At 33.6% G+C, this 12,585-nt stretch overlaps 1 protein-coding gene across 1 annotated transcript; it reads right to left on the reverse strand.

The window, feature by feature from the left end:
• Window positions 1–6,704: 6,704 nt before the first annotated feature.
• On the reverse strand, window positions 6,705–11,784 carry LOC136033154 (uncharacterized). Its single transcript, XM_065713813.1, has 2 exons — window positions 10,582–11,784; window positions 6,705–6,905 (listed from the first exon to the last, which is right to left on the reverse strand). Exons 1-2 carry the CDS (start codon window positions 11,726–11,728, stop codon window positions 6,856–6,858), a joined length of 1,197 nt encoding a protein of 398 aa, XP_065569885.1. The 5' UTR covers window positions 11,729–11,784; the 3' UTR covers window positions 6,705–6,855.
• Window positions 11,785–12,585: the final 801 nt, after the last annotated feature.

Here is a 12,585-nt window from a genome sequence, read left to right on the forward strand (position 1 = left end):
CATTATCTAAGGCGTGAAGATCGCCGTGGCATCTCAAAGTAAGCTATTAAAGCACAACCACTCTAAAATTGGTATTATCGACCTGGAGCCCAGAACATATTGGTGGTCAATGACAAAAATGACTTAGAGCAGTTTCGAGGCTTCTTCCTCTTCGATCGGCTCTGGGATCAGCTTTTGTACATGCTGAGAAAATTATGAGGAATCGCGAGGTAAGTTTTGCTCCTCAAAACTGTGGTTTCAATCCATAAGATTTGGCTTGTTCAGTTTCTTAAGTATGCTGGTAATTGAGACAAGTATCTAAACTCATTGAGTTTAATGATCCCGTACATGCCACCGTCTAGCCATTACAAATATACATAGTGTTTGATGATATACCGTAACAAAGTGCAAGATATTCTAGAAGACTTAAGTGCAAAATTTATGGCCAGCTTTTTCGATTTCAAAAGCAAGGAATGATCAACGAACCTTGTGGCACCTGATCACACCCTTGAAGCAATCTCAAACTCAGAAGCCAAGAAAAAGTGGTATTAAAAGTATTACGGTAGGCACGTTAGGCGTTTTAAAGTGAACAACCACAGTACTGTTTTGTGCAAAAGTTTCAAGGACCCTGTGCTTGTTGGCCAGAGCTAAGGTAATAGTGATTTTGATGATAATCGCTTAGGGCCGATAACGTGGATTCTCAGTTGAGAAGACCATGAATATCAGTGAGGACAACTTAAATCCATTCAGACATAATGAAGAAGCTTTAACAAACATAGTTACATATGAAACAGCCGATGAAGCAGTAACAAATTAATTATTAGCTGCAGAATATATTGGCCTTAAAAGCTATAGAAGAATTTCTTAGTGGACGAATTTGAAGTTTCTCGAAAATAAAAGTGAAAAAATAGAGACAACCGAAAACTGGTTTCCCCAGCAAAAAGTGTAGGCATCACAGCATAGCAGGAACTCGAAGTGATTGAAAAGTTCATGTTGGCATACCATGGTGTTCGAGACAATCCAGCCAATGTTCTTGGAAAGCACTTATCAAACAATGGCTTTAATTTTCAACTAGCATTTTTGAAGAAAAAGAAGGCATACGGAGACTAGGTAGGGGTAATCAGCTTTGTTGGATCTACTTCACAGGTTTTTGAATATGGAATCTTCGCTAACTGTAATGGCGGATAGCCAAACCTGCAGCCATTGAATGTGGCTGTTGATTTTATACCACATTTTCAGTCCCAGAAGCAAATTGCAAAAGAGACTTTTAAATGTTTCTCTTAGACGATAATTTCACATACTTTTGGATGCTCGACCTAGAGCCAAACAAAATATGCAAGTGGTTAATCAGTTCGTGGTAACGAACTTTAAGGAAGGAGCAACTCGGCTCAATAGTAACCAAAATTCTAACAAACGGAATATTGATATCAATCGATGCATCGAAAGACTCTAATTATGTGGAATTTTGTATATTTTTTTTCCAGAAGAAAGTTGACGGATGTGTGTTTATTCATTTTTTGGCAGGGGTGATCATATCCAATATTGGTCCTAGAAAATCGGGAGAGGATGGATTCGAACAAAAATAAGAAGTTCTAGCATCCTTTTTAAGTGACCAAGAAGATTGGAGGGCAACTAGTCTTCCTTCCACGCCCCTTTTTGTCCCAAGATCATCCAATAAAAATTTTGAGATAGCCAATTTCGTCACTATAGTTTAAAGTTAAAGGGGGGGGGGGTAAAATACCCCCCCCCCCCTCAGTATTTGGGGAGATGCCTGTAAGCTTTGAAATTCGCCCATTGTTTGCGTATGGTATTTGTTATTGGGGTGTGAGAGACATTTTTCATTGGGAGGGGGATTGTGCTTGGGATGGATTTCCATAGGGAAAAAATTTCTTGGGAAGGGAAATATCTTGGGGGTGAATTTTCCGGAGGAAATTTTACACTGGGGTACTTTTGACAGAATTCCTATACAAAATTCTTTTTAATCGTTTTACTTTCTCTTTGCAAACTCAATTTTGCATGTGGAGATGTTCCTGGGGCTATTTTCAGTGTGTTTGGATTTCCAGGAAAAAATTTGCAAGGAAGGGGGGATTTCTGGAGTGATCAAGAAAACGATTAGAGATTGGTTTTTCTAAATAAAAATATGCCAAAGAGAATTTTTCAGGCTGAATCGTCAAGAAATTTAACAAAAGGGGGAAGCTTTACGGGAAAATCTTCAGCGAGGATGGAAATGCTCCCCCTCCAACAAATGTTTCTGGGAGGGGGGGGTGTATTTTAAATAGGTGGAAATTTACATGGAGGAATTTCCGGTGAGGGGGGGATATTTGATTGAGGGTGAGCTAAATTTACCGGCATTATTTAAAAAACGATCAGAAATAAATAAATAAAAACAAGTTTTTATAACTAAAAGTAAGGAGCCGTATTAAAACTCAAAACGAACAGAAAGGATTTCATATATGAAGGGGTTGCACTCCTACTAAATGTCTTGCTCTTTGCGCTAAAGTTTCACTGTTTGTCTCAATTTTTTAAGAACGACTACTAAAATACAGGGGCCGCTTAATTTGAATAGGAAGCTTTTTTAAAGTGCTTAAACTTTAAAAGCCCACTGTAGGTGCCCATCCATGTTCGTCATTTAATACCGAAATGTTCTCTAAAGGGTTTAGTTAGAAAAATGCCAATCAATATTTAAGCGTTTCAAGGTTTTTGATTTTAGTTATTGCTGTCTAATATTCACTGTTTAAATCATTTAAAATTTTTTACACAATTTCTATTGGTTAACAATTGGGATTAATTTCGATATATTTCCTTGGGAACTCTTTTAATATAATACTGTTTGTCAAACTTTTGAAAAATTTACACGTTATTAATTTCTTTCAAATAGACAAGAAAGTTCTCTTGGTAATAGATATCCGAAAGTTTTTTTGTGAAGTCAGATTCGAAGCTCAATTCGGAATTTCTTCAGTCAGACGCATCAACAAAATCCGTCTGTTTTTGGCCAGGCAATGATAAAGAGGCAGATTGTTAGATCTAGAGCTCAGTTCAAAACTACAAGTCTGCTAGAAAGAGCCCTCGGCACATTCAACTTAATACATATTTGCTTCTCATCTTTGCCCTAGTGAAGAAAAATTATTTGTTGGGTACAATCCAATGTGCGAAAGCCAAAACATGGAAATAGATAATGAATTAAGATCATCTACAGCAAGTCCATACAAAAAAAGAAAGATCTGCAAAGAAACAGAAAGTGATAGCTAAAAATAGGAAGCTTATGGAGAAGTGGATTGAGCATGAAGATCTTAAAACTTAGATTGAAAAGTGTCCCTCCAGTAAGAACGTTGCCTACTGTAAATATTGTCAGAAAAAAGTGTGACTCGTTTGGTTAGGCATGCTGAAATTGATTTGCATAAAAGAAATCACAAGAGCATGGACAATCAAATTAAAATTGTAGAGAACAATGAACTAGTTGTAAATGTCAAATCAGAAGAACAGTTGTTGCTTAAATATATAGTTGTTAATTTAGAACTGGCTCTTGCTGTATAAATAGCTTCAAGTAAACAAGAGATAAGTATTATGGACTCGTTACCTAACGTCCTTGAAGCTTATATTAATGATTCTCCTACTGTTAAACATTTTGAGTATGCAGAACCAAGAACACTATTCTAATCAAAAATACGATTGCCCCTTTTGCCATCGAAAAACTCAGTGACAAATTTAAAAGAGTGAAATTCTCAATTTAGTCGATGAAAGTATTGATTGGACTGGATTTGAGTTCTTGGAGATTATTTATCGTTATTTTAACGTAAATTCAGGTGAATTAAAGGAAGAGATTCTTGCTCTTACTGAGGTTCTCGATGTCAGTGCAAATGGTTTGAAGACGCTATGAGGTACTCAATGACCAATGCATTCCTTACTCAAATATAATTGGCTTCGCTTCGGACAGTGCTAGTGTAATGCTAGGCAAACAGAACGGTCTAGCCACTTTAATTAAAAATGATATAACCCGGTTTGTCGTAATTATCAGATATTATACATTTCTTTGACCTCATTCTTCATATCTGTGCCAGATTGAGTAAGTTGTACTGCATCTTCTTTCTTTTCTTTTTATTTAAGTCTCTCCGAGCCAAGTTTTCACTATGTGCTTCTTTTGAAGATAATAAGCGATTTCTCAATCAACTACTTGTATAATTTTACTTTAGATTCGAGTCATCCAACAAAAACAACATTCAATTAATTAAGTGGTGACCTTTTTTTTGTTTTAAAATTGCTTTGATTTGTCTGACTCACTTAGGTTCAGCTTCGAAATCAGTAGAATTTAATGGGCTACAAACACAACTTGTGAGATCGCGCTTTGTAATCTTTCATGTACATTTTAAGGGTCAGGCACCCCTCAGAGGAACCTATTTCTGGATATAGTGTACATAATTGACCTGACTAGATATTGTTTTCGGATCACGCGAAACAGAGCTGTCACACATTTAGGGCCAGGCACCTGGACTAAAAGGTTTTATTCAAGTGAAAAATTTAAAATCTATTACCTTTCTACAAGAGATTAGAACATAGCGGATTTCTGGTATTTCTGAAAATGATGAAAAGACAATGGTGATTTCTGGCATTTAGTCTGTTAACAAGCATAACTACTGAAAGAGTATTTCTACAGCCTCAGAGGCAGAACTGGCATGCATTATAATACTCGATCTCCAACATAAATGCAATGTATAGAAAGCTACTGCTACATAGACCATTTATCAAATAAAAATAACGGTTATAGGTGTCACATAGTTACATAACAGATGTTAGGGAATGGGAAGGGGAAGCAGATCCTTTAAGAGAGATCCAAAGATATTGTTTTTCAACGTGAGGATCTTACCATAATCTAATAAGGCTTATTGCACAGTCATGTTTTTCTTGTTTTGTTTGTCTTTTGTCAATGTTTTTCTTTTTTGCTTCTATTTTCTACATTATTGTTTGTTTGTCTATTTTTTCTCTTTCTTTGCTGCTCCAGTATTTTTTACAATATTCATAATAGGTAAAAAACAATAAAAAAAATATTATTAGACTATTTTTATTATAACCTACTCGATTAGAATAGAGCTCCCAAAAGTCATAGCCAGTAGCGCCATTCGCTAAATGTAGAGGAGGGATCAGGTTTTTTTTTAAGGAAGATACAAAAAATATGTTTTAAAATCCCAGGAGGATTTTTTTTTTACTTAAAAAAAATAAAATACCAGAAAAGTTATTTCTAAAATCTAGGGGGTGGTCATCCCCCTTTTACTCTCCAGGGTATACCCCTGGGCAGAGATACAAATCTAGTGGCTAGCTCCCTAATTTGAAGCAAAATCAACCAAGTACTTTCAATATCTATCACTGGAGAAGAAAAGTGGCTTAAAGCGTTGAAAATAACGTTTTAGACACAAATTAGAACATTTTCCATGAGACGCTCTTCAGATGAAAATCCTAATGAAGCTATATTTAACCTTTATCTTGCCTTAATGTGGAACGATACATATCCAAGAAGATCATACACACGGCATGTTTCAATGAATATGGAATAAAGCATAGAATTTGGGTATTAAACCCATACAACATTAAGTGTGGCTGCTGGGGGCATTAAAGCTCCCCTCTTATTGTGGAAGATAGTTAGTTTATAAAGATGTTCCAAATATATTAAATTATCCTTTAATCTAACAGAGGTGAAGAAAAGATAAACTTTAATGTAGAAAGTGTGGTTAAGGAGGCAGTATCCCACCTCAAATTTAAGCTAGCTCTCGATATGGTACAAAACGCCAAGAGAGATCAGTTAGAAAAAAAAAATTTAAATGGAGACGAACATTATAACTCGAAACGAGCAGAAATCGTTCTACATATTGTGAAATTTTTTAACAAAAGGGTAATGGGAATGAAATTTTCTAGTGTTCTGAAAGACAATCGACAAAACACTTCCGATTATTCGCTGGCAATATTTTTTCTCCTAAAACACATTCAGTCAAGTGCTAGTAAAACCTTAACGAGCCAGAAGTTGGCACGGGAACCCCTTCATCTAAAACACAATTTTTACTTATTTTAAATCTATGTGTCGGTCTTTACTTCCGTTTGAAAACAACTCTTCTTTTGTCATTTAATGTACCAAAAGTAGGAACCTACTTGCAAAAACTTTTTTTTATTTAAGATTACGCTTGCACATTGCATGAATTTCTTTACTATTAATTGGCGTTTTTGTGTGAATGTGTCGAATTGAATGATTGGAGGCGAGAGATGTATGGTAAAGAAAAATTGAATGAGATATGGATGGTAGATAGAATGAAAGAGACAAATTTCCTGAGTATTAAAAGGATAGCAAGATTTGTAAGGATTGCAGCGGCACATCGGGAGCGTTTTCTTTAAATAGTATTAATTTAATTTAGTTAATTTGTTTTTTGTTATGTAATTTTCCTATGGCCCACGGGCTTTTTCTGTAATAAATTATTATTATTATTATTAATCATTACCAACGTTTCCATTTATGCTCAAGGCCAATAGTAAAACTAGAATTCAACTTGCCCTTTCCCTGGAAAGTTGACATTTTCTCCATACAGGATGTGCACAGTAGGACAGCAATAAGTCGAATCTATCTACAATTTTCAGTCTCATGGTTCGCTCTCAAAAGACCTATCTTGTTTGTGATAGAACCCCTCCCTTCCTCGAACCTCCCCACCCTACGAAATAAAAGAACCCCCAAATTACTTATAAATATCTTCAAAAACAACGAATGTTTATTAAACCATGACATTTTCCTGTTACTAACTTAAATACTTCCCCTAAACCAGACCAAACTGGTATATCAGGTATATCAGGATATCACAGCTAACTTGAAGCAGAGAATCCCATGTAGATTAAGTATACTCATTATAGTTCATTATGATGAGCAGGAGATTCTTGAGATTGGGATTCGACACCTAGAAAAAATATTATTAAAAAATTTTTACTCAAAATAAAAAAGAAACAAAAAAACTAAATTTAAAGTACCAAGAACATTAAAATGAAAACAGAAGCGTTCTTCTTTGGGGGGGGGGGCAGAGAGGACACTTGCACCAGGTGTGGAAATTTTAGGTGAGCAAAATTTCAAATAAATAGTCTAATGTTTATTATCATTTTGTAATTTTATTTTTATTAAAATAAAGTAAAACGCGCAGTTTGGAATAACTGTAAGAAAAATTGAATCCGAAATTTTCGTTTTCCCCATACATTTCCTGAAATATTTAGGAAAGGTCACATTTAAATAAATGGTTAATCCTTTGAATAAATGAAAATGTTCTTATAATTTGGCCTGAAAATTATTGAGAGACATGGGGGTCTAATCAAGCTAATCAAGATTTTACCCCGGAACCACAACTGGATGAAAAAATTTTGGTTTCCTGGAGTCCTTTCATCCATAATAACCACCATTTTTTCATATTTTTCTTTTGGTTGATTTAAAATTATGAAGTTGTTTGAGCAGTAGTAAATGATCTTCATTGTTGCCACAGTGAATCATAAAAATAAATAAGCAAAGCCAATCAATTGAATTTGACAACGCTTTTGGTTTGTAAAAATTTAAACATTAACACTATGTTCATTCCCATAGACTACTCCACCTTCAAGTGAAAGCTACAACTTCTTGAGTTGTTTTAGGCCATGTTTTAGCTTTTTTGCTGGTTTCATGTTGTTTTTTAAATTTGGTACCCATTGATGCCAACAACTACATAGCTACATGTAAACGTTTTTTCATAAAGACTGAACCCCCAATTTATCCTAATTTATTAAGATATATACATTTGTCTAAGTTCCTACTTAACCAATTCAAACAATTAAATTTCATTTTTACTGTTTTGGTGCTTAAAGTGTCCTCACAGTCTTGGTACTTTAAACAATAGATACAGGATCTAAGCATAGAACAAAAGTAAAGAATTACAGGACAATAGTTGGTAAATACACGAGAAAGTAAATAGCCACTTTTGGCTAGCAAGGCTGGTGGAGTTTCCCAAGAACTGCAACAAAATAGAGGAAGCTCTACCAAAATGCTTTATGGGACCTTAGGTGACGACATGGCCGAAAAGAGAATGGAAATGGAAAAAAAAAACACTCCCGTTCGATTACACATTAAACTTACATAAACAGGGAATAATAAAAAAAAAAAAAAACATTTGGGCTGTTTCGTCTTATCTTACACCAACAGATTTAGACAATTGATACCCATCCAGTTTTATATCTACCAGTTTTACTGATGACCAAGACAAAATCAGGTCCTTTCCCCAACAGTGAGAAAAAAAGGGTAACATCTTGACATATTTACGCCTACTATATCCTGGGGTTCACGTTCTTTTCTTTCTTTGCTTAAAGCAAATCCTTCATATCCTGGATATAAATAAAGCATATTATGTTGTTTTTTTTTTAGCATTAAGCTATGCAACACCACTAAAAACAAGCATCCAACACAGCCCTTATCCTCCACCCAGATAAATGGATTCTAGCCTGTGGTATGGATGGAATCTGATTTTGGAAATAGTCCAACTCATTTTCCTGGGAAGTCATTTAACTGTTGAACATTAATTTTTTGTAGTAATTACAGGACCAAAACGGGTAATTCTCTATAAATTCACCAATAAAAAACTAAAGGCCAATTCAAAATCACAACCAATAAAAAAAAAGAAAAAAACAAATATTTCAGTCAAGACCTCCACTCAACTATCCTTAGTGTACAAATTTAAAACAAATAAAGATAAAAGCCCAACAATAGCTTAAAAAGAAAAACCTAAAAAAGAAATTATAATTATATTCTTTCTCCAGTTAAATTTAGATGCTATTTCTTTAGTTATAGTGAAAAGGCAACTGAATACAAACAATATTGAAAGGCCTATCTGACTTTCAATTGTTTTTTTATTGCGTAAGACTTTTTTTAATGTTTACCCTTTTCAGGCATAAAACTATCAGAAATCCCATTAGGTTGCAAAACTATGAACTCAAAAAATGGTTGAAAAAACATACAAAATAGCTCACCAAAAATGACTTTGTGAAAAACGAGGGTAGGAATTAATAACACTATTGCAAGTAGAATTTACATAACTCTCTTCAATATCTTGGTTGGGGGTAATTTTATTGTGGATAATCTATGCTTATTGATTTCAACTGTCTCCCTGAAGAATTAGACGAGACCCTTAAAATGGACAACAATGGAGGCGTTATCAAAGAAAACGAATTGGTTTAGACTGTCATAGACGGGTTGAGTCATGGTAGGGTCAAAACTCCAGGTCCTTAAGTATAACTTCATAGCTTTCATTTGAAGATTCATGTTCTGATAACTTCTCTCCAAGTTGTTGATGGTGGTCTTTCCAATAGGTTCTTACAATATAGAAACAACTTTAAGAACAGAAGATTCTATAAACACCACTAAACAGAAAAGGACTGGTTTTATCCACGCCGTAGTTGAAAAAACTCTTTCAAATATGTATTTACTTTAAATTCTTAAAGGGGATACAAATGTTTTTATTTATTTATTTTCAACTAATCAAAGTTTGTCGTTCAGTTTTCGAGCATAGGGTAAAACAGTAAAGTATTTTCTTATCTCAAACCAAATAACAACACCAATTTGTTTGGTCGACATCACCTCAATTATTAATCCCATTAGCCAAAGGTCTCACACGAGTTTTCAGGAAGAATTGCAGTGTAAAAAAAAGATGGTGAGTTGACAGTGAAAATTCAGTAGCAGTTTAGATTTAAATTATAACAAATTGAATTGATTGATACTGAATTCAAACAACAGGAAGCTTTAAACCCACAATCAAAACCCCGCTTGCCAGATAGATTTTTGAATTTAAATTCTGATTTTTTGATTTTTGATCTAAACTATAGGCTCACAATCCCAATTATCACTGTAATAGGATTTTCGTATTAAAGATGATCAGTATAGCGGCATATTTTACAAGCCAATTTTTAAGTAGAAAAGATCTCAGATACCCCCAAAATTATACATTATGAAGAGAAGAATATTACCAACAGCTATACCTCAATATAAGCTGAACCATAATGTAAATGCACTTTAATGAAAGTCAATATTATTATTTTTTTAATCCATAAAAGTGTAAGAGATGAAAAGAAAAAAGAAAGGATTTTAACAACGTATAAAAAACTAACCAAAAGTTCCCAATCAAATCCACCAAAAACAGACAAAATCCTTAATTTATGAATGCGACTAATTGAAGGTTTCCTTAAAGGGCAAAAGGAACTAACCTAAAATCTAACCAAACCTAGGCAGGCATAGTGGTATACCTACTATACAGTTACAATTCATTCAGACGCTGTGGAAAATGGTAAGCTTCCGTTAAAAATTTGAAAATAAGGGAAAAGGAAAGAATTTTTTTTAAATAATTCTTAAAAAAAAACTAGCATAAAAGTCGGAAGCTTTACAAATTGCTAGACTAAACCAGTTTAACTGTTTGTTTATTTTTAAAAACCTTATTCAAATTTTCAAGGATGATGAACGAAAATTATCAAACAATAAAAATAGCACGCTTGTGATGCTTAATTCCTTTTCAGAATGTATGTGTAATACTAAAAAAAGGTCATGTAAACAAAACATAAACTAAAGATACTTACCATTGGAGGCAATTCGGTTTACCAGCTTTGAAAACTCATCCCTCTTAGAATCTGGAACGACATGGTCCAACAAATTATCAACAACATCTTTCAATTCAGATGGATACTTCAGTGCAGCTCCAGAATAAAATTGTACAACTTCCCTTAGAGCTTGCTTCCACTTTGTTGGCACAAAGCCAATCATATCTTTAGCTTTTGTTATATCCACCATGCCTCGACTCACTGAAGGGAATAATGTAAATGCATTTTCGTCAGCATTCAAATCATAATCAATATTCTGCCCCATTTCACTTTCTAATTCATACAGCAGTTCTTTTAATGTAAAACCCTCCTCAAAACCAATATTATAAGACTGATTTAATATCTCAGACTTAGTTCGACTCAAATCTGTCACATTTAAAATAGTACTTGCAACATCTTTGGAATAAACATAACTTGTTTTCAATATCTGATTGCTCCTTGGAATGGGAATAGCCAAGGGGAATTCTGTAAATAGCTGCATCCATAGCTGATATGTCCACCATCTATGGGTTGTATCTCGAGGTCCAATGACATCTGGCAGTCTTAGAATCAAATATGGTACATTAGAGGCTTCAAGGACTTCCTCTCCAGACAATTTATCATCTCCATAAGAATCTCTTCGAGCAAGCATTCGACGTTTTTCCATGTCTTTTGGTCTTACTGAATCTGTTTCTTTTGATAGCCCACTTGCTGTATTATAGCCTTCACAAACTTCATATACAGAATCAGAACTAATATAAATATACAGGTGTACTTTCCCTTTCAATACTTCTAAAGCATCAGATATAGCTTTAGGTTTGTAAGCACTAAAATCAACCACCAAATCAATATTCGTAATACTACCCAATAGCTTTATAAACTTTTCACATTTTAACAGATTATTTTCATTTTTGTGCTTAAAACGATCACACTTTATGTGAATTACTTCTTTTCTTTGCATAATTCTTAAATTTGAATCGTAGTACCAGTTGCCACGGTTGACAACAATAACTTTATCAAACTGCGTTAGTAAGGACAAAACGGTTTCAGAACCCATAAATCCATTGCCACCAAAGACAATTGCAGTCTTTTCTTGAGCCATACTAGATTCCAGTATAAGTATTAGGACTGCAAGTAGATGAATCATTATGAATAACTGAAAAAAGGGGGGAATTCAGTCAATATCTGTAAAAGAAAAGTGTGTCAATTTTACTTTGAGATAATTTTGCCAAATAATTCAGATTTCAACTGGTTGAAAACAAGAATAAGCCAGATCTTTAAATTATTATATTATTCATATAAATTGTCATACTATTCCGAATGAGTACACAAAAATTAGACCCTTAAAGAGAGAGGGGGTGGGTCAAAAGATTCTAATCTTTTTTTTTTACAAATACAGAAGACTAACTACAGAAGATTAAATACAGAAGAAATACAAATACAAATAAAAAAAGAATATTAAAAAAAAAACAAAAAAAAACAAATAACTAAACAGACAACAAACAGAATACACATCAAAATATGCCTTAAATTGGTATGAAAATTAAGTTGTTTTTACCATTTGAGTTTTATCGTTTTTCTTTTTTAGAATTTTTGAGATAGTAAAAAATTGTATTCACTTCTTAGTAGCTGGAGCTCATATTGTTACTTTTGCATAGTTTTGCCATAGTGTTGGCAAGGATTTAATTGTAATTCTTTACAATTACTTTGAAAATTTATGAGCTTACTAAAACTCCCAGAGCAAAAATTGATTTCGCATCTCTTACCTTTGGAGTTTTAGGGAAATTTTGCTGCATAAAGACAATTTGTTAGGTTCTATGTAATTTAAATATTTTGAACGGTTTATAGTGCTTTCTTTGTATTTATTCTTTGTCATCTCTATTAATAAAAAGAACAAAAAGAAAAAAAACTATAAAAGCTGCAAATGCTGCTTTGATTTAACGAAAACCATTTGATAATAAATCTACTAATTTAAAATAAATCAATGACAGGTATATTATGTAA

Source organism: Artemia franciscana, chromosome 11, assembly GCF_032884065.1.
Source record: "Artemia franciscana chromosome 11, ASM3288406v1, whole genome shotgun sequence".
Taxonomy (NCBI): Eukaryota; Metazoa; Arthropoda; class Branchiopoda; order Anostraca; family Artemiidae; genus Artemia; species Artemia franciscana.

What these genes read in the sequence shown, in the direction of transcription:
- LOC136033154 (XM_065713813.1), bottom strand. Translation starts at nt 11,728, where the DNA reads ATGATTCATCTACTTGCAGTCCTAATACTTATACTGGAATCTAGTATG. An exon ending in AAACCGAATTGCCTCCAATG is followed by an intron (nt 6,906 to 10,581) that starts GTAAGTATCTTT and finishes TATTTTTTCTAG; the next exon opens with GTGTCGAATCCCAATCTCAA.